This window comes from Dermacentor silvarum, chromosome 7 (genome assembly GCF_013339745.2).
Source record: "Dermacentor silvarum isolate Dsil-2018 chromosome 7, BIME_Dsil_1.4, whole genome shotgun sequence".
In the NCBI taxonomy this organism is placed as follows: domain Eukaryota; kingdom Metazoa; phylum Arthropoda; class Arachnida; order Ixodida; family Ixodidae; genus Dermacentor; species Dermacentor silvarum.
Genome location: NC_051160.1, coordinates 21,085,021 through 21,107,266, shown reverse-complemented (window position 1 = coordinate 21,107,266; position 22,246 = coordinate 21,085,021). Strand labels below are relative to the sequence as shown.

Genomic DNA, 22,246 nt, shown 5'->3' with positions numbered 1-22,246 from the left:
ACGCTCGACTCCTCGGGTAACCGCACTGAACTGCGCTTACCTTTGCGGAAGCTTAGGCAGACGGTCAACATCAGCAGTGGAAGCAGTCTGTGCTGTCGAAACATGGTTCCCAGCGATACAGTATGACGTAGCCGCTCGCGGGTTAATTGGTTGGGCTTCCTCTAAATATGGCTGATACCCTCTATGGGAGATCTTGGCCAAGATGATGGTGATGATGATGATGAAGCCTCAATTAATGGCACAAGCCCCACTGTGGGGGATAGGCCACGAACCGGATGACAATACGATTGAAATTTAAAATAAATTAGTTAATAAGTAAATAAGTAAAAGGAAAATAAGTGAATAATTGATGATGAGAACTAAACCGATAATAAAAGAAATTGTCTATACTAAGGTAGTCAGTCTTGCCTAGAAAGGAATAGTAATATGAACTTAATAATAAAATAAATACAGTGAAGGATAGACGTAAACATGTGTAAGGTAAATTTTGAATAATAATATTAATAATATTATAACTGCAACATTGTTTTCTTACTTTTAGAATTTTTCAAATTTACAATTCATTGAAGGAGATATAAGTCAATCATGGTAAATGGGAAAATATTATTAAGGTAATAAGCATAGATTAGAAAAATATCCGAGTGAAAAAAAGAAAACAAATTTTGTGAAGATCAAACGAAAAAGCCAATGATAACGTAGCGTTCTAAAAAATTAGCAAGGAAATTTTCTTGAATCAAATATAAATTTCCCAGCGGCTGTGTAGACCTCCCTATCACAGTGTCCAATTCCCCCATTCGATGCTTGTAGTTGGTGACGATCATTCCGGTGACGATGGGTGCCGAAGGAATGCGAGGCGTCGGTGGCGGTGACAAACAGCTTAGTACAAGTTTACAGGAGCGGATGAGAAAAGTGACCATCGGAAGATAGAGTGGAAACATGGCCGGGAGGTTAACCAAGTGGACGTCCTAGCTGTTGGATACCCGGCGTGAGGGAAAGATGACGAGGAATATGAAGAAAGGTGGAGAAGGGAAAAGGAGAGAGAGATTTCACGCACGCAGTTGCACATATGTCTATAAGCGTCTCCGAAAGTCATTTTATCTTAGGAAAGTTGTGGTGTTGTCGACGTGGGTGACAGCGAGGCCTACCAGGCTAACAAAGAAGCGCGACTAGCAGGCCTCAGAGCCGCACGAAGGGCCACCCAAAAAGCGAAAGAAGACAGTTTATTCCGTAAATCCGTCGGCAGTATATATATAAGCCGGGCGTTGTCAATAGTGTAACGTCTTTCATGGCGCCGACCTTTGCGCGCGCCGTCCCGCGGTGCGGAAGCCCCACCACTGTGTCAATAGCATGCCTCTATATATGGCCACTATGTAGGAACAGGCTGCCCCGACAGACGCTTAGAAGATATTTTTGTACTGACACACCTTCGTAAGAGATTTCAATAGCTCGGAATAGGTGTTCATGGATAGCATACGATTATTCAATGCGAAAACGGCATGATGATTGTACCACGCCAAGCTGTCTTCGACCTCCGTGCTTTTAACAGTATCGCTGTAATAACGGCACTTCAATGCAGTTTCTATTTCTTTTCAAAGGTGTCGTTTTGTCCCGGGTTCGAATATTGCTTCACACGGCGATTTTTAAACGCCGAGGCTTCTCCATAATCACGGAGATTAACTTCGTGGACGCTGGCTGGCACCCATTGAATGGACAGGAGATACAGCCGATTAAGGACCAAATTACGCTCAATCTGCACAGCCTTCCCCGTGCCTCTTTTATAAAACATCTTGCAAGTAACCACAATATCGGAGATGGCCTTGGGCAAGAAGAATTAAGCTGCAAAAAAAAAAGAAAGCAAGAAAAAAAAAGAAAAAAAAGAAAAAAAAAAGAAAACACTTGCCGGAAATCATTCTGATAAAATAGTGTGATTTCACCCCCCTTCAAACGAAGCGAGGCGAAAATTTTCGTACTTAAAAAAAAAATCCACAACAGTTCTGCGTGAAGCAACTAGCAATAACAGTTCAACATCCGCGAAGCGAGGCATAAAACATACCCAAAAACATGAACTGCGCCGCGGTTGGTCCGACGATTTAACGGGCCGCATAAAACTAACAAAATCAGCTGTTGATGCTTGCAAGCCGCAGCAGCTTTAGCACACAACACGGTGCATTCGTGCATTCGTGCACCCTAGCTAATAAATCGGGCATCTCGGTTCCATTTCTTCTCGTTCATTACAAAACGAGGGCTCGAGTCTGGCAACATTGATGCCTTCAGGTAGCATATGTGCGTTTATTGACCAGTTTTGCCTTCACTCAAAAAGATCACGTTCTCGTGACGCCTGCGGCAGAAAGGATGTTCCACATTCGCCGCCTAGGTTTGTGAGTGGTGGCGCTGGCTAACACTCCCAGGGTTAGTTCTAGTTGTAAAAACATAAATACCCCATAATGTGGATGGGAAAACAGCGCCGCGGTAGCTCTGTGGTAAGAGCATCGCACGCGTAATGCGAAGACGTGGGATCGTTCCCCACCTGCGGCCAGTTGTTTTTTCATCCATTTTCATTTCCATTAATTTATCTAATAAGTACAAGTAATTTCCCCTGTGTTGTCCTTGATGTCATTGTTTGTCGGCTTCTTATGTTACGATTAATAAATTGGGCCTCTTGGTTCCCTTTCTTCTAGCTATATAGAGCAACACGGTAAAGAAGCGGGAAGCGGCATTCAGAACCTAAGCGAAATGCCTTCAACCCGTATGCTGCATGGCGAGAAAGCCAAACCGAAACATGGGTGCGCCATTATCAACTGTGTAACCGTCATCGAGTACAACAAACACCGAGATGACAGAAAGAAACCGCGGGAACAAGAAGTTTTGCGCCGAACGGCGGTGATTCATTGCTGTTGTCCATCCCGCTCATGAGGCCTCGGGAACGAGAACCGCATCACTGGCGAGTTTTTATAGGTATTTTGAGCACCCCACCATTGAACAATTGTTTTTCAACTTGCATTGAAGCTTCGCCCAACACACACATGTGACGTGCACTGCTTATATTTCACTCTGAAAAACGTGAATTAAGCAAAGACGCACGAGCAGCGACGCTCTATGGACGGCTGCCTCCTTCCGATGAACGGCTGCCTCCTTCCCGAGAGCACGTAGCAAGGCATTATGTATTGTGATGTACACTGCTCAGCGATTAAACGCGATAATTGAACCGCATGGCAGCCGGTGCATTTTGCGGTACCGGCGAGCGGTTGGTGATCGCTATAGGGGGTCATATGCAGTCATATAGTGCGCCATAAAGGCTCTCGCGTCCATTGTATACCGCAATCCATCAACTCTGTGTCCCCAGCGCCCACCGCTGGCGCAATAAATGCCAGCAGGCATGCGCTCCGAGTATCGTGTTTCAGTCGCCGAGCACTGTACAATGAGTCTTAAGAGGAGAGCCCCGGTTGCTTATAGCATTAGGGTGCGATTCGGGCGAATGGCAGCATTTTCTTTCATACGTACTCGCCAAATTTTCCGCGATTAAACTTTAAATCACCGAAATCGTAACTGTGACCCTTCCGCGAAAGCTCTCGCAGCACTAAACCTGTCGCGTGGCTTTGTTATTGAAGCAATGAGGCATGGACTAAGGCTTCAAAGCATTTGCACGAGGGAGCACTGACACGCGTGCGGCTAGGCGCTCTACTGCCGGAAGCGTCAGAGACGGCGATCCCTCGCTTCCCGTCGGATGAGAAGTGTCGGGAGGATGACAACGCAGCCAAACAATAGCGGTGGTAGTCCTGGTCGAACGGCCTGGCCAGACCCGGTGCTTTCCTCTGAGGAATGTGCGTCGCCGGTCACCATTATCTTCCAGCCGATGTAGAAGTGAGTGAAGCACTGCAAGAAGTGGCATCAAAAAAAAAAAAAAAAAAAAGCTGCAGATTCAGCGAGTTTGAATCTACATACATAGAAGCTTTGTGTGAGTGCATAAGGAGTCGAAACACGAGTTTGTGTTTTTCTGGTTCTTATTTTTTCCTTCCCCTCGCACGGCCGCCGCTACCGCGGCGATGATGATGATTTATTAGCCTCCCCTTTGAAATGGGGCGGTGACAAATAATCGCCTAGCCTACTTCAGTTACTCAGTTAAGCTATGCATGCTTTTAATTCTAGCATTTTTGCATCAGTATCCTTATCAGCCTATACTTATGTCCACTGCAGGACGAGGGCCTCTTCCTGCCATCTCCAATTACCCCTGTCTTGCGCTAGCTGATTCCAACTTGCGCCTGCAAATTTCCTGCATTTTTGCATACATCGTTTTAATCTTTCTTTCTCTTTCTCAAAACTTATCTACCTTGTACCGCTACCCATGCCTGTAATGGATCCGGTCTTATGAATCTCTTCGCTGCTTTTTTTTTTTTTTTTTTTTTTTTCACCAATACTCTAAACGTCTCTTGCTTATCTCGACTGCTGACCGGTTGATGATTCCATCCACTTTAAATCCAAGCGCTTCTGGAAGGTGTACGTTACCTACGGGTCTCATTGGGTGAATCCCTTCGCATTACATTAGGATGTACTGAGTTGGTCTCTGAATTTTTGCTGCAGCGTACACATGCCTCATCTAGTTACAATTACGCAGATAGCAGGACGGACAGACGGACGGACGGACGGACGGACGGACGGAGAGTCGCCTTTGGAACGGGGAGGTGGGTTGCGCCACCAACGCGGATGTGCTGAGGCGAGCACCATCTGGTGGTGGTGCAACGAACCCAGCGGCGGTGACGTCGCGCGCGTGCGTTCTCAGCTGTGATTGGTTGGCCTATTCGACAAGAGAGCAGCCAGGCGCAGCACCCACGTCACGAAAACCCGACGAGGTTCGCAAATAAAAGCTTCGCTTAAAAACAAAAAATCAAGCAGGACCAACGCGCATGTTTGAATCTATGCGAACCGAAGCTCATGTAAAGCGGTTAATCAGAATCAGAGCGCTTTACAGCAAACGCCGATGTTTACAATTGGGTGATGACAAGTGTATGCAGATAAAAGTACGACACGTATGAAGCAACATTTAGGGGATTTTGTACAACTTCTGTCACAGTGCCACATGCCCATTCTGGAGGATGACTGACCAAGAACGGTCGCACCCCCAGTGGCACATGCCGAATGGTTAAATCAAAGGAAGTAAAGAAAATGAAGTGATTCGTGAGATATAAATGAAGCATTCTATTAACAGATCGGTGAGCTTTGGAGATGTCTGTCAGACGACATTATATATCATCATGTTTTATGTAAATGAGGCATGCCCATTCCGGAGGATTGGCCAAGAACCCAGTGGCACACACTGAGTGGCTAAATGAAAGAAAATAAAGTAAATCAAGGAGCCCGTAAACATACCGGGTGTTTCAGCGAAAACTTCCAAAAACGTTTAAAGGCTGTCTCTGGTAGATAGCACAATTCTAGTTCATGAGCTGGTCTACTCGAAGAGGGGGACATTACTTGCACAAGAAATGAAATGCATAATCCACTAATGAACAAAAAATCACAAATTATTTTTAAGCTATTTACTTTATGGCCCTTATTGCAATTTACAAATTCTAGCCGTGGAGTTCGCAAGGCCGGATCAACTTAGAACAAATTCTCAGGATGACACCAGTTTCGATATATAATTCCCGAACTTTGCGGAGAAATTCGTTGGCGTTCCAGTTACTTTCTTAACAAGAAAGTAACTGGAACATCATTGAAGCAGAAATGTGACTGGAACGCCAACGCAATTCTCCGCAAAGTTCGGGAATTAATATCTCGAAACTGGTGTCATCCTGAGAATTCGTTCCAAGTGGATCCGCCTCGCGAACTCAACGGCTAGAATTTGTAAATGGCAATATGGGCCGTAAGGTAATTAGTAAAAAACTTAATTAGTGATTCTTTTAATTAAGCGATTATGCGATCGTCGAAAGCGATCGTCGACGGCTTCCAGCGTGCTTCGGCTTGCAACTCCGTTGTGAAGATCGAAACTGCTTATAATCAAATGACTCCGTATTTGCAGCTGCGTTTCCAGAGATCACCGTAGCTCGGCTGACAGCACGGTCGTTACAAATGCAAGCACTCCCGATGCACACACACACACACCTGGTAAAAGACCATGTCGGGCGTGTTGCTATCGGGTGTCCAGGTGAACTTCCCCGGGTGGCCGGATGAGCACCGCTTCTTCACGCTCTTCTTGTAGTCCTCCATAGTCTTGGCCTCGTCGCTTGCGACTGTCTCCGTGTACTCGCAGAAGCGTCCTATGCCTGCGGTTCCAATCGCACAGAAAGCATCCTTGCATTAGATTCAATTTCTGCTCCCTTCAACTGACCTCTTACCGGTTATAGGATAACGAATGCTTTCATTAAGAGGTAATGTATGACGCTGGTCCCAATGCTCCGACCACGTGCAGTTGTACACCCCGCCATTACAGCAAAGATTTTTGAAAAGATCAAAGCCCCCCTTTCTTAAAGAGAGATGGTTGAACGCCAAGCTATCTCCCATGCAAACTGAATCACAGACCAACAGTGGCACACCGAAGGGGGGGGGGGGGGGGGCGTTTTGGGGGTTGTAACCCCCCGGGAAGAAATTGAAATTAGTGCTGTTTAGATGGTATTGGCAAACTAAGGCGAACTGTCAACCCCCCCCCCCCCCCCCCCCCTGGCAGAGATCCTGGGTGCGCTACTGAAGACCAAAGCCAACGACCATGCAACGAACCCAAGAAATGCTGAGCGACCCGATGCGATGCATATGTGATTTGATTGCTTGTTTAGGATTGTATTTTTTTAACGTTGAAGTTTAGTGAAGACACTTTTCGTTAAGTTGCATAGCCTTTATTTTAGATCATGCAGCCGCGATTACACACACACACACACACACACACACACACACACACACACACACACACACACACACACACACACACACACACACTCACACTTTCACGGACGCCTCTACACTTGCACAGTATTGTCTTGGGATCGGTGTGGTAGACGGGCAGAGGCTCTGCCGTTGCCGATACACGGGATCGGCCTTACGGGAACGATCGCGCTCGCGCTTACGTACTGCGTACTGCAGCCTCTTCTGCCGTGCGCTGCACCCGCGGCCTACCCATGGTGACGGCCGGGAATGCATTGCGTGACGCACGTAATGCAATGCAGATATATGCAGTTCGTCTGGGTAGCGTGGCGTTGCAGTTCCCATTGTTCTTATCGGTACAACTGCGAATGTAAACTGTGGTGTTCTATACGATACGTATGTCGTGCGCCGTTGTTGTATTGTATGCGCAGATGCGCAGCCGTTCTATTCTGTGCGCAGACGCGCAGATAGTTTCATTGTGCAAGTTGACTTTCCTGCAGTGCGTTTTCGGCACTCACGGACGAATCAGTGAGACATAAAAAGCTTCGCTTTCAATATGCTGAAGACAGGAATAGCAGGGCCTTCGAGACCGGTGGCCCTCACATGTTCCATTCTGGAGGGGATTCACTGATCACGGTCGGTGGTTTTCTGAATGTGAGCTACGCGCACAAGTTAGAAAGCAAATTACTGCAGTTGCAACATTTTCATACGTTAGATACCTTTATGGCGCGAGCGGTAAACTATAGATCATCTGTTTATGGCATCACTATAGATTGGACACACAAGCAGATTTCTGTCCCGTCTAAAATAACACAGAATTGCTATCCTGGAACTAATCGTGATTGGCAAACATGGAAACATGAACAACGCAACAATAATGACTTCATCAGGCGTCAGAGATGGTGTATATACATGTATACATATGCAATTTTAGAAGTAGAAAAGTAGTAAGGTGTGTGGCCGCGGGCCAGTTGGTGATCCATGATGCAAACTCCCCACGCGGAAACAAGGCAAGGACGAGAAGAACGTGAACGAGAACAAGCGCGTAATTCAAACTAAGCTTTTATTTATTGAAAGCACCATATATATATAAAGACCGAGACCGACCAAGCTGTCAAGCGCTTTTTATTCCAAAAAGGAAACGCCCCAGCTCATGCGCGAAGAAGTCGAAGAACAGGGAAGATGATGATGACTATGTACAAATGAAAACGACGAAGTACGTGAATAGTGCTTACAATAACTTCCCCCCGTCACGGAAGCGGCCAGCCTGGCCGCAGATTAGAGATTATCTAAACGGGGAGTGAAGGGCTTCATCCGAGAGACGTGAACAATTTCGGCATTCCGGCGGCGGCGGTCAGTGACGGAGTGTACTGGGTGCACTAGATAGTTCACTGCAGATGTTTGCTGCACAACGGTGTATGGGCCAATGTAGAGTTGAAGGAACTTCTGACAGAGTCCTGGAGTTCGGACTGGAGTCCAAAGCAGGACTTGGGTCTCCAGGGTGAAAACGGAGGTCACGGCGTTCGTTGTCGCAGCGAAGTTTGCGCTCAGCTTGGGTAGCTTCCGTGCTTTGCCGGGCGATTTGACGGCAATGTTCAACTCTGGCAGCAAAATCTTCTGGAAGGGACGCGTTAGGCGAAGAAGGTGCTAAAAATAATTCTCTGTCGAATATGGTGGAAGGATATCTTCCATATACAAGGAAGAAAGGGCTGTAACCGGTAGTCCGTTGAATAGCAGTATTATATGCGAATGCCCCAAAAAGAAGAATTTTATCCCAGTCAGTGTGGTCAGGACGGATGTACATGGAAATCATGTCAGACAGCGTACGGTGGAAGCGTTCAGTGAGGCCATTGGTATGCGGATGATAGGTAGAAGTAGATTTGTGCACGGTATCAGCGACCCGAAGAGCTTCCTCGAGAACTTGGGAAATAAACGCCTTGCCACGGTCACTCAGAAGAACGCGAGGAGCCCCGTGGCGCAAGACGATGGAGCGCAAGAAAAAGTCAGCGACCTCAGACGCGGTACCGGATCGCAGAGGGGCAGTCTCGGCATATCTTGTTAAATGGTCGACCGAAGTGACAATTCAACGGTGACCGGAGGGTGTCAAAGGCAAGGGACCATATAAATCAATGCCAACAAATTCAAAAGGTGCGTCCGGGCAAGGGAGAGGTTGTAGTAAACCGGCAGGAGGGGATGTCGAGCGTTTTCGGTGCTGACATGACGCACAAGAGGCAATGTATTTGGCCACCGTTGTGGATAGGCCAGGCCAGAAGCAGCGGGTCTTGATGCGGTCGTAAGCCTTGTGGAAGCCTAAGTGGCCAGCCGATGCGCCGTCGTGAAGTGCCTCTAATATACTCGCAGGCGAAGGCAGCGAGGTAGAACTGGGACCCACCGGTGACCTGTTGGGTGATAAACGTAGCGGTGTAGTACGCCACCTTGCAGGCGGAATTGTCGAAGTCTGTTGGGTGGTTCGGCGAACCCACTAATGCGATCCATGAGAGTTCGACAGTGTACACCATTACGCGGGCTCTCCCGACCAATTGCTACGGCGCATGATGCCGCCGACCTTCTCTTTCAACACATTATGTTATCCTCATGGCGCTCCTCGAGAACTGCTCACTGACCATTGTAGCAACTTTTTGTCCATAGTTATCGCCGACATCCTGCGTTCTTGCTCAACTACACACAAGCTCACCACCTCCCACCATACTCAAACCGATGCGCTGACGGAACGGTTGAACCATGTACTCACATAGGTGCTTTCCACGTGCGTTTCGAAGGACTATTGGGAGGTCGTCCTCCTTTTATGTCGCGTTTGCGTATAAATTATTCTCGTCACGCTACAGTCAAATATTCTCCCGTTTGTCAACCGTATAGTCGCGAACCTACCTCACCTCTTGACACTGTCCTTCCTGCCGCAGCCACCTGAACGCGCGAGCACGCGCAAAACGACATCGCCCTCACGCTCTAGTTTGCCCGTACCAGCGCCTCCTATATAGCAGGCCCGTGCACTCTGCTTTATGACATCATGCTGCTTGAACCGAAATTTCTATTGCCAAGCCCGGCGTGACGAAAGCGGTGACGTCACAATCACCGCGGCTTACTCGGGAGCATCACCGTTAGATTCTATTGCAGTCGGGCAAGGTAGCGAGACGTCACGGATCGAAGTGCACCGGCCTTGTGCTATCTAGGAGGCGTTGCCCATATGCGGCTGACTTCATCGAAAAACACCCAGAGGCATCTCTACGATATCTGATACCACGATGCACAGCTATCGCCTGGTGTGCTCGCGCTTCTCTGGATCCACCCGTCGTTTGATGATTTTGTAGAAGCTTCTTTCCGGATACACAAGGCACCGACACGTGACGCCCCATGTGACGTCAGTGGCGTACGAGATTTCTCTCATCAATACTACCTCGCCCTCTGCATTGGCGTGCAGCAGCGTCGTTCACGTCAATATTATACGGTCAAACACTCTGTTTCTGCCCCCGAGCTCCAGGACGGTGCTTCTCCTGCCGAATGTAGTGCTATACGGGCAAGCACCATTCAGGACGAAGATGGCAGTCGTTATTAAAGGATGCCGACGATATTGAGCTGTTGCCTTTTGGACGGTGCACTGCATCTGTTTGTAAATTCGCTTGTATGTGAACTCCAGTCTAAGTATTTCTCCATAACACTATGCTGTTAAGGCCTACACAGAGCAGTGAAAGTGATTTGATGTATACCTGCCAGACGACACCAAAGTATTTAGCGTTGAAAGGGAATACAATAGTTAAACGAAGATCTAAGAAACGTTACAAAGAAGCTCTATCGCAGATACCAAATAGCCGCAAGTATGTGGCCGATATCAGGAGAAGTGCGAGCAGTCACGACGCCTCAGCTGCACTCAATACGTTGCTGTGCTCACCTTTCGACACGTCAACGTTGCCCTGAGCGTCGAGAACTACCCCAGCCAACAGGGTATGGTTCTGCAAGACAGCATTAGTTCATGAGAAAAAAAATGCTGCCATTCCCACAACTGAGTTAAGCATGTAATGGGTACTATTACAGCACTAAAATGTGCGTCCCGCTTATAAGTGCAGCGCTAATTATACATGACGTATTCGATTTCAAGCTTTCCTGTATTGAACACGATCTAATTCATCATGTTGCGTTGATAAGTGAGCCCCGGTATAAATTATTGCTCCAGCTAAACCTCCGACTCGTTCGACTTCGTGGTGTGTATTAACGCGATAGCGTTAAGGGCCTTGTGTCGCAGAAAATCTGGTGTCGGCGTCGGCGGTAAGCATCGGCATCTGGCGGAAATAATAATGCCGAACCACATCATCCCGAACCACCCCGACCACATAGGCCCGCCGCGTGGCGCAAGGCGTTAGTGAACAAAATTGAATTTCTCAAAGTAAAATCCGTCAGAAAAATGGTAAAGTACGACTTAACCACAACCTACAAGCGTGCTAGCGTCGGATTGTAATTTGAATATACTAGAAACAAGCCTTACAAGCAGCCAGGTATCTTTGAATGCTATCGGGTTACACTCTTAAAGGCGAAGCTTAAGAATCCTCCAATTCTGATGGTGTTTGACTGTACTTTGGTTCTAGGCAACATTGAGGGAATGTTGAAAACCAAGCCTTTCTAAATTTTGGACACGCGCGCGCCTCGGGGCAACAACAAACAACCCATAAAATAATAAAAAAGTGTCCTAGGGCCTTCCCATTTTGATATAAGAGGACCTAAATTGCTCATGTAAAAATGTCTTCCCAGCAATGCGTTTGCGTTCAAAAGTAAAGCCGACTTTAAGGGGATCAGTGTAAGCTTGGTCTTCGTAAGCTGGCTTTCCCACGTTGTGTGTTGCAGTGAAGCCTACTCATAAAGAAATATGCGATGCGAACGGGGCCCGATAACGCTATCGCGTTCCACTCTTAAAGGCGAAGCTTATGCGTCCTCCACTTTTTGCTAAGTATCATGTCTGAATGCAATACTGTCATTCATGTATATGTCATATAACTGCCATCCATTTCCTTCATTTATACTATGGGTCGCTGTTCCCGGCGAAGACGGCCCCATGCGTCAGGCAAGTTGCGGCAGAACGCTAAAAATGAATAGATCGAAAAAAAAAAATACGCTCGAGCGAACGTTGGCCCCTTGTCACTCTGGCCGCATGCGCATCCACAAGCATGCAAGAAACGCCGCGCCATGGCCTCAGAGATTAGCGCGTGCCGGCTGATTCCCGTCGGAGCGCACAACTCAGAGGCCATGACCACGCTGACAGACACCGTTTGTGGCACGACCGTTAGGATATTCACAATACCGCGTGCAAGGCCTGTGAAGGCGGCGACGTGGATTGCATGGGAACTCGGAAAAGGCCGTTGGCGCGTGAACATGTTCATTTGACGGGCACCGTGCTTTGCCAAAAAGGAGCGCGACGCCAGGATAACGAAAGAGTTGAATTGGTTTGAATACTGCGTGTTTTACGCGCCAAAACCACGATTTGATTATGAGGCGCACCGTAGTGGGGGACTCCGGATTAATTTTGACCTTTAACGTGTCCCCCAATGCACGAGATACGGGCGTTCTTGCATTTCGAATCCATCGAAATGTGGCCGCCGCGGCCGGGATTTGATCGCGCAAGATCGTGCTTAGCAGCGCAACACCATAGCCGCTAAGCCACCGCAGCGGGTCCAGGATGACGAAGGCTCCTCAACTGGCTCGTGCTATTAGAAAAGCTACGCGACCCTTTTACCACTCAATGACATTGATGACATCAGTGTCGCTCTCCTAATTTAGGAAATAAATCGCGCAAGTACGGTGGAAGGCCGAAATGAGCGTGTCACTGTCTGTTACCGGTGGTCCATAACGGGGAACGTATATGCCACGAATTCAGCTGTCGGCTTTGTTGCGAACGTCACGCTCTCCCAACGGACGACAAAAGTTACACGAAACAATGCTCTATGTCAAACGAAACCGTCAGCCCTTTTGTGAATGCCCGAAAACGCAGGAGGTCACCTTTTGTTTCGTTGATACAACATGTGCTCTGCCGAGGCAGAGGCCTGCCTTACAAACTTCGTTCACATTAGAGTCGAGGCAAGTGAGTTGAGTCTGAAGTCGAGCTGACCCAGCCCGACCCAACCGCGTTTTACACGCATATTGTCAAGAAGGTTGGGCAAGTTATACCCCCCTTTGAAGGTGGGTTGACGTTCGCTAGTATGACCCCCTTGACGTTCGCTCAACCCACCCCGCTAGCGTTTACAGGAATCTAACGGTCTGATTTTGACCCGAACCGCTGACTCGGCCTGACTCTATCTGGCTCATGTCAAGAGACGGAGTGAAATGTAACCGGAGCAGTCGCTGCGAGCACTCAGTTGTCCTGTACCGACGCGGAAGGTTTAGGAAGTTGTCAGTGGGTTATTTCATATTTGTAGACTAACTCAAAGGGCGAGGGCGTACCTTTTGACCGAGCACCTTGCGATCCACCTTGGAGCCGCCGCCGGACTGGCTACTGGTGATGTAGAAAGGGTGGTACCGGGCGCCTACACTTTTGTCGTTGCCGCCTTCGACGATGAACGTGTATGTCTCACCGCGTTTCACGTGTAGCACGGGAATGAGCTCCCCGTTGATCCACCACGAGATTCCCCAGCCAACCCGGCCTGGGCACACATAACGGCTTCAGTTATTGCGCAGGCGCTGGCCTAAGTCTCCAGAGCTGTCACGCATACATGTCAGCAAAGTAAAGAAAACTCAGATTCACTGAAACATATTTTTTTTAGGGCTCACTCAAAATGAGACTCGTCATCCGGGTTTCCTCGCAATTACATTTGGTGCATTTTCTTCTGATCCTTTTTTTTTTTTTTTTTTTGCTGCGGATTCACTGTATGTTTGACTTTCGCATGCACTAACAGGTCTTCAGCGGTTTGTTAATAGTAAGCGGGCCATGCACTAACAATAGGCACGCCTTATATGCGCGCCTATTGTTTGGTGTTATCGCGAAGAGGTTTAAACCCTTTGCACGACGTCTATCCCAAAATTTCGAGCAACGAGTCAACAAAAATTGAAAGATGGTGTAGGGGTGCCACTCATCTCCTCTGGAAAGACCCGGTTTACCTTTCGCGCGAGCCGTACTGCTGTGTCACACAGCACAAATTCAATGCGTGCACTTTTTGTGTGCGCATTTTTTTTTTTCTTTTGCTAAATTGAGATCGCATTTGCTGTGTTCAAGAGGGTCCAGCGTTTGCGGGAGGAAGAAAGAGAAGAAGAAAGCTCAACTCAAGGTCATGTTGAAGGCGTTTTTTGGTTACCATGGAATGCACCAAGAATTGTTACTTGAAGGTCAAACTATCAATGCAGCTGTCTACTTGGAGGTCCTGAATAGTCTGAAAGATCGTGTGCGCTGCGTTCGACCAAATTTGTCGGAAGAGGGGCGCCCCACGATAATCCCCCTACGCGCTCTGCATTGACAGCGGGTAAGTTTCTGGCACGCAATTCCATCACTGTACTAAAAAAGACCATCTCTACTATAGGCGAATATCATCGTGGCCGGATATTTACTCGAAAGTCGAGACTGTCCCGCTAAATTCGGAATGGTTGGCAACCCTATACAGGAACCGTGCACTTCGCTATCCCCCGCACAAGACAGACATCGGTTTTAGCGCTTAGGGGCACAACGCTGCGCTTCTTTAGCTTTATCTTCGGATTATATTTCGGCTTCCGTTATCAGCGAAGCTGCCAAGGAGACTACCACAATCTTTTTTTTTTTTTTTTCGTACTGCGATGGCTTGCGGCAACGTGCTCGGCGTCAAATGTAAATCAAAAGAATAGCCAGAGACCAAACCTTGCGTCAGAATGTCAACTTTTTTGTTTTGTTTGAAGCGTAATTGTAAACGATTATCTAGCGTAATTGCAAGCGTAATTGTAAACGATTGCGTATATCTTACCCTATCTTACAATTTCTTACAATTTCTATGTGCAAGTTTCCTTAAGCCGCGGTAAGCTCTAATCTAGCAAACAGACCCCTTGTAGGAATTTCTAATAGACACTAGAAACGACGACAACTTCAATGCGCAGATTCATTTATCCGGTAAGCTGCAATTTAGCAAACAGAACCCTAAGCACGAATTCCGACGAAGGGTGTGCGAGCTCGTTTATTCAGATATACTGCCTTTGGTGCTTAAGTTTCCCAGACTGGCATTCATGAGCGAAGATTTTTTTTTTTTTCTATTCTGCTCTCCTCTTTACAATTACAAACGGCTATCGTGATGTGGCGACGGCCACGGACAGCCAGGAGGTGTGTGCTCCGCATCTTCCAAGCGAGCAAGTAAGGAAGAACATGGCAGACGATACTGGCTGTGTGAAGAAGGAGGCGCAATGCAGAGGGAAGACTTGTCAAAGAAAGCAAGCACATCGACGGACTTAAGCGGAAGCAACCACCGTCTAATTCTGAGACCTCCGCGCACAAAGGTGTGCCTGCGGGTTAAGCGTTATTCCGAGGCGTGCGATGCATAACGTATACTTATAATTCTCGCATTTGCACGCACAAAGCTTATGCACGCATGTGAAACTGTCCGACGCGAAGCCCGCCGCACTCGCACCTGTGATCTTCTCGTAGCCGTGATCGCCCGCTGTGGGTCCAATGGTGGCGGTGAACTCCTTGACGCCGTGGATGTCGCGGCCTCCGAACACTGGGTCGTTTTTCTTGCCAACCATTGGTGACATTGCGTGTTTTCATCGGCGGACACTTGCGTTCGGGGTTGCCGGTCCAACTGCAGAGAAACGGTGGCTGCGGCGACAGCGTGGCCATCGGTGACGGCACTTCGAAAGCGATGGGCTTTTACGTGGTGACGAAACAACGACTTGAGTATGAGGCACACCGTATATAGCAAGGGACTGCGGATCAATTTTGATCACCTGGGGTTGTTTAACGTGCGCGCAATGCACGGTTTTACACGAGTGCATTCCACCCCAATCGGAGTGCGGCCGCCTCGGTTCAGCAGCTGTTAGCACTCAGCAGCGCTCCATAGCCACAGAGCTACCGTGGAGTGTGAGTGAAAGCACTGATAGGTTGATAGGATACAGGCTGGCGTGACGTATGAGACGAGCAAGACGGACGTTGCTCAGGTGAAAGGTGCTCTCAAATTCAGCTGTCATTCGCCTTCGCCTATACAGGTGGACAAGAACGGCATCATACGTAACGCAAAAGCAGCGCTCACCACTGTCTTGGTCCTCCTTACATCGTGGGGCACGTTCGGGCGCTTCGGAATGGAGCCCTGAACCAGGGACTTGGAGCATCTGGTGCAGTAGACCGCGAACCAGTCGATGTCGCCCACGGTCAGGTTGCCGGGAAGCGTGAATCGCAGGTTTGCGCCTGCGTGTCTTCTGAGCGCGCGGATCCTGTGCGTTCAGCAGAAGAGAAGCCGTGTAGAGCAGTCAAGCCCGGTTATGCCGGTAACCTTAACTGGAAAATGCATACTGAGACACTATCTAAAATGTTCAGCAGTTGTTTGTTCTATTAATAAAATGTCGCCAGTTCTTCAGCGTGCATACTGAGAACTATTTTGCTCTTTTTCTAAGTCAGTCATAATAATGTATAGAATCGCGCTGAAAAATTTTCGATATATCGAGTTTTCGAAATACCCAAACTCGGCTATAACGAATTTAGGCGAACTCTCGTGATGCCTTCGTTACATGCGAATTTTCTATCTCTAGGTGGAGAATAAACAACGAAGAAATCGTTTAAAACGTAACTTATGCGAAGTAGGCAGTCATTTTCGCCCGAACCCTCAACTTTTTTTTTCGGCGTCACTAAGAATGGCATTCTCGGTGGGCTACACTGTGTATACCAGCAACAATCCCTCTTCATTAAGTATCAGCGTAGTACTGGCGTGCCACATGTACAGCAGAAAGTTGCCCTGATGCATAGGACGACGCTTCGATACCCCAAGCGGGCGCTTCGAGTACGATATCTACAATGTCCAGTTCGTTATTAGGGAGTTATTTTACATCATTATCGGTCTGCGAATTTCACGTGTTCGATATAGAGGATATCTTCCTTTATCTGGCTTCGCTATGTTCAGCTTCTAGTGTAATTAAGTAGACTACGCTACTGTGACCTTATGCGTTGTCACTTTTCGGGCAGGCCTATAGCATTGAACCTGTTGTATTCCCCGTACGCCCAGGTATAATAGTCATATTCACAGTATACTAAATAGTTCGCGGTAACGCCAAAGCGCACACGGTCGGAAGGCATATAGACGGCGAAGCAACCGGCAGTGTGCTTCAAAGCGCATTCCTTTCATACGCATAGTTCATGCACATCCTTTATTATGTCTAAACAATCGATCGTTGATTACTGCGCACCATATATAAAGTAATGTAAGTGAGACATTTACAGAAGTGTTGCAGATACTTCTGCAATTTGTATTATGTGTTTTCAGCATACTACCGCGCATAAGCCAGTAACGTTCGTATACGCCGTGTCCTCATGTTCGGCTTGCTGCTATGGCACGTCGAATTCACTCCTTCGGGTGCTGTAGAGAAAGGTTAGTATAAATGTTCCCACCTATTGACGTCTTTCTGAAAACTGATTTTTGTTGATCTCGTCGGTCATTAAAAAAAAAACATTCTAGAGACACGTCTCAGGCCTGTAAGCCAAGGATATGAGACCAGTGAGAAAAAGAATGTGATAGCGTGCGGGAAATCGCGCGCTCAATCTGCCCAGTGACAAAAGCCTCTAAAACGCACCTTCCTTTTTCGTCCAGAACCTTGGTTCCTTTGGGTCCCGGCTTGTGGCCCTTTCCGACAAGGAAGTATGTACCTGCAGCGACAGAGGAAAAAAATAAAGAATAATTTTAAGTTAGACTGATAGATTACGCTTCATAAATCGCAAATAGCTATATGACCTTTAAGTAGAAAGCATTGCACCAATCACATGCACACTTTGTGCTCTTTTCCGTTTGTCCCGCCAGTTGGCGCTGCCACACTCCCTCTACAACAGCATTGACAGCGCAAGGTTCCTTTCACGAGGAGAGAGAAAGCTTGACATTTAATAAGACAATGAAAGAAAGAGACCAGAACAGCAGCACACCGTTCGAACTTATGAGGCGGCTACCCAACCGTGACGTCGTTTATTACAGCAACGCCTGGCTGAGCTGTTTTAAGAGGCCGATTTCACCATCAGTTTCAACTGTCGCGGGTACTGTAGGGAATCGCAGTTCTCAACGGACTAAATGGTAACTAAGCTCGCATAAAGGTGTTTGTTTGCTTGCTTGTTTGTGTGTGTCTCTTTCCTTGTATGTATGTATGTATGTATGTATGTATGTATGTATGTATGTATGTATGTATGTATGTATGTATGTATGTATGTATGTATGTATGTATGTATGTATGTATGTATGTATGTATGTATGCACGGAGGTATGTCTAAAGTAAGCAAGTTTATTGCTTTAGCGTGGTTACAAGTTTTGATAGATATGAAATACAAAAGGAGGTGCCATAGTCAGTCTGTATTGGGACCTAAAAGCCCGCACATACACGAGAAGTTCCTCGAGCGCCCATCGCGTGGCAATTTGTCGCGTAATCGCGGGCTTGTTTTATTGCGACTGCAATATAACGGACACTCCTAGCGGATTTCTGCCGTCGCCGTGGTCGTAGACGTCGCCGTGAGGTTCCGTATAAAGTCCAAACACGGTAACATCGTCGCCGCGCACCGCACGCTGTATGTCCGAGTGAAAGCCTGCGAGGGTCAGCCGACGATTGCGGCTCAATCTCGCGCCCGCGAGGGAGAAAGGCGGGGAAAGGCGCTTCTTCTATCGCAGCTTGAGGCACGGGGGGAGGGGGGTAGGGGAGGGACGGCGGGCGGAAGGAGGGCGTTCTACTCCGTCGGCGGCTGCTTGCGGCGCCGTATCGTGAAAGCGATATGCGATATGGAAAATGTGCGGGCCCGCGCGGGCCTCATCTTCACAGTGATGTGCGTGTGGATACAGTGCAACTAGTGTCGGTAGCTTTGTATGTGCTGCGCTTTCGACGTTTAGTTCGCGTTGAAGCGAGAGACGGCACGAAGGTCAATTTGCTCGCTGCTGCTGCCGCGCCTCCTCACTCCAGCGTTTTGACAGCGAGTTTCCTGCGGCCATCGAGTGATACGTGTTCATGTTTACCTGTGCACGCGTGACACCATTCTTCTTAATGTAGTTAGTAAGAGAAATGTTTACAAGTTTACACGGCCGATAAAACTACTATCCTTAGTTCGAATAGTTGTCTACAAATTTGCTATCGTAATCATCGGATGCTTCGCCTTTCGGGCGAAATTGCGACATTTTCATGCTTGGAAAAGCTTTTATATAGCACGTATCAAGCTGTATCAGAGTTATTTTCATGGTGCTATACAATTTTCTCCCTGACTCTTTTCATCTAATTATAATATTCGAGAAGTTGATTCAATAATTAAGACTAATTATGCAATTAGGTGGAATGCAAAAAATATTGTGTACCTCCAAGCGACGGCAAACAACATTACCTTGGTTCTGTCCAGCTACGTGGCATTTGCACATTTTTAAAGGTTGGCTCACGTTGCTTGGGACACCCTATATACTGGACGAACAAGCTACGGCAGCATCGAGGCTGTAGTGCGTGAACATATGAGTAGTAGTCCAATATCACCAACGCGCCCGTCACTATCATCAACGGTATAACTACAATTATAAGCGCGAGTGCATGTGCTCCGGAACAACCGTCTTATATCTACTGTGGCCTTGCAAGTTCTAGCACGTTCTCTAACTCCAAGTGCAATTTTGTCGTGTTTCCACGTGGTCCATCGATTCTATTGGTCACGTGATATCCTGACAGCGTTGCGATTCGAAGTTTCTAGTTCACGTCCACAAAGCGCGGCGCACCTGGTACCGAGCCATCGTAGTAGAAGTTCTTCAGCAGCAGTGTCTTCTGGTCTTCGATGACGACGGCAGAAGCGTTGGCGTGGTCGCCAACGAGGTACTTCGCCACCGTCATCGGCCTTGGAAGGTGCAAGTCGGCTGGAATGTCCACGTGCGCGAAGCTCTTCTACGTGCAAAGATGGCATTCACAGCAGCCTACCTTTGAGAATTCTCAAATACGTAGCATTTATTCGCATACAGTTGTGTCGACTCTCTCTGCGTGTGATCCCTGTCTTTGTGGTCGGAGCCAGCGAATTTCACTGCTTGCGAGACCGACCAAGATACCTTAGGGCGAATTATTAGTTCATAAAAATACATTATAGGCAAATTTCAATAGTGATATAATTAGTGCACCCTAGGAACAGCGTCAAAAAACAGGACGCGAAGAAGAGCCGGACAGGACAGCGCGAATGCATCGATCATTCGTTGGTATCATGTTTGAGGGCACCACTGTCACTGCGCGCAAGTACCTAAACACATAGTACGTTTTCAAACCTCGCGCGCTCAATTTCTTTGCAACTTGGAATCATTACAAGCACAGCAGCCATCATAACGGAAATAAATTACTTGGATACTTGTGAACAGGCCACTACGACCTCTTCAATGAAGATTATGCGTTTAAAGCAAAACTTTAAATGCTGGTCAATCAATCATTCTTAAATAATTGCTTAGGTCCATAGCAAAAAATAATGGGTGTTGTCCAGAGGACAATGAAAAATACTAAGTTGGTTGCAGTATTGTAACGCACACGTAGCTTTTTTCAAGACTTGGCACGAGTTAGCTGAAACGCCCTGCAGTCACCTTTTCAATACTGTTTTTTTTTTTTTCCTTTTCGAGAGCATTTGGTCGTGACAGCTGCCACAATGGACTTGCACGCGTTACCTTGGCATTTAGGTCGTACACGCTGAACCACTTGAAGTCGGTGATCTTATTACCAGCTGGCAGCTTGAGTAACATCGTCCGGCTGCTGTATGCCTTGAGTGCTGTAGACCTTGAGTGAACGAAAGCCATTTCGGAGAGATGACACGCCGGTAGAGGTTTCGAAGTATGCTCATCGTGTAAGCATGGAAAACCTCTGCACGTCGCACAAGAAAACGGAACGCGGCGTTTACCTGCCCAATTCATCATTCACGACGATGCCGTTCCCGTCAGGCTTGTCCCCTCCACCAACGATGAAGCGGACGCCTGAAATGTAGAGCAGAGTAAACGCTGAAAACGAAGAACGAATAGAAGAATGGGGGGGGGAGGGGGGTTACCTGGCAAGTGCTTTGTTTTTACTTTGTCGTTCGGTCATCCTCAGCTAAGTGGACAGCGAAATGTTGAGCTCACGCAAATGAAGTCGATACAGGTTAGCGTGTGTGAAAAGCGACAGCAGACTTCTTTCGTTCATGTAATATCAGCATACCGTTATTCCGACATGAAACAAGAGCACAGACGTCACGACTTCCAAGGATACAATAAGCTTATCTAGCGACGCCCGAATCTTAAAACCAGATATGAGAGGGGGGGATACAGCAGCAAGCAAACATAGCAAACATACAAGGAACGAAATATTTAAAACAATTTATGAAGCGAAATCAAACAAAAACAACCGCGGATGTCTTGCACCAACGCACTTTGGGAATGGTTAGGTCAAAGGCGTTCCGAGACGTTCACGCACTATATGGCCTCGCGTTCTTCGGTGTGCGAGACACCCGCTTCCACTGGCTGCGAATAACTTCGTCTCGTTGGCTTTGACTTGCCTTCAATAAACTCCGAGCCGTTTTATTGCGATAGCAATTATATGAACACTTAAACTGGATTTCTGCCGTCGGCGTCGCCGTCGCCGTCGCCGTGAGGTTCCGTATAGATAACATCATCGCCGCGCGCCGTATGCCCGAGCGGTAGCGTACGGGGGACGCGCGCTATCACGGAGAGCGAACGCACGGCGGAAAGCAAACGCGACCGTCGCGCGTGGGGTTTTGGGAGGGAGGGAGGCGGGGCGACGCTGCGCTCCGGCACCAAAGGCCTATCTTGCAACCGGGCGCAAGGGGAACTTCCCACTCAATCTCCCACGCGCAAGCAAGGAAGCGGGACGGCAGCGCCGGAGGGAGCGGGGGGGTGGGGGGCGCATTTCTACTCTGCCAACAACCGCGCTCGTCGCTCACCGGCCGCACTGTCTCTTATCTCCACACGGCTCTGACCTTTTCTATGCGCTGTGCATTCGCCGCTCAGTTTCCGTTGAAGCGATAGACCGCACGTACCTTCGCCCGCTGCGACGTATATGCGCTTGCTGCCAGCGTTTTGACAGTCGTTGTCTGCGGTCATTCAGTGTGATCTATTTATGTTTGCTTGTGCGCGCTCACACCACGCTTGTTCATTCAGTTAGTAATAGTCTGGCCACATTTTCCAACGCACGCTACACATGCAATGCTGCCCGGATCGGCAGTGCAGCGCTACAGGTGTGTCCCTTCGCACGCGCTGCCCACGGGAAGCGCTTCTCA

The 22,246-nt window shown here is 48.0% G+C and overlaps 1 protein-coding gene across 1 annotated transcript in view; it reads right to left on the bottom strand.

Annotated features, from left to right (window-relative positions):
- Positions 1-20,720, bottom strand: part of LOC119457682 (uncharacterized) — a 79,207-nt gene extending 58,487 nt beyond the window's left edge. Inside the window, exons 1-9 of the mRNA XM_049670938.1 lie at positions 20,646-20,720; positions 19,728-19,890; positions 17,581-17,653; positions 16,050-16,230; positions 15,432-15,534; positions 13,294-13,493; positions 10,757-10,817; positions 6,097-6,257; positions 41-92 (exon numbers count right to left, since the gene is read on the bottom strand). Of these exons, the coding sequence (XP_049526895.1) occupies positions 41-92; positions 6,097-6,257; positions 10,757-10,817; positions 13,294-13,493; positions 15,432-15,534; positions 16,050-16,230; positions 17,581-17,653; positions 19,728-19,890; positions 20,646-20,720 (1,069 nt within the window). The remainder of the gene's footprint in view (positions 1-40; positions 93-6,096; positions 6,258-10,756; positions 10,818-13,293; positions 13,494-15,431; positions 15,535-16,049; positions 16,231-17,580; positions 17,654-19,727; positions 19,891-20,645) is intronic.
- Between the last annotated feature and the right edge of the window lie 1,526 nt (positions 20,721-22,246).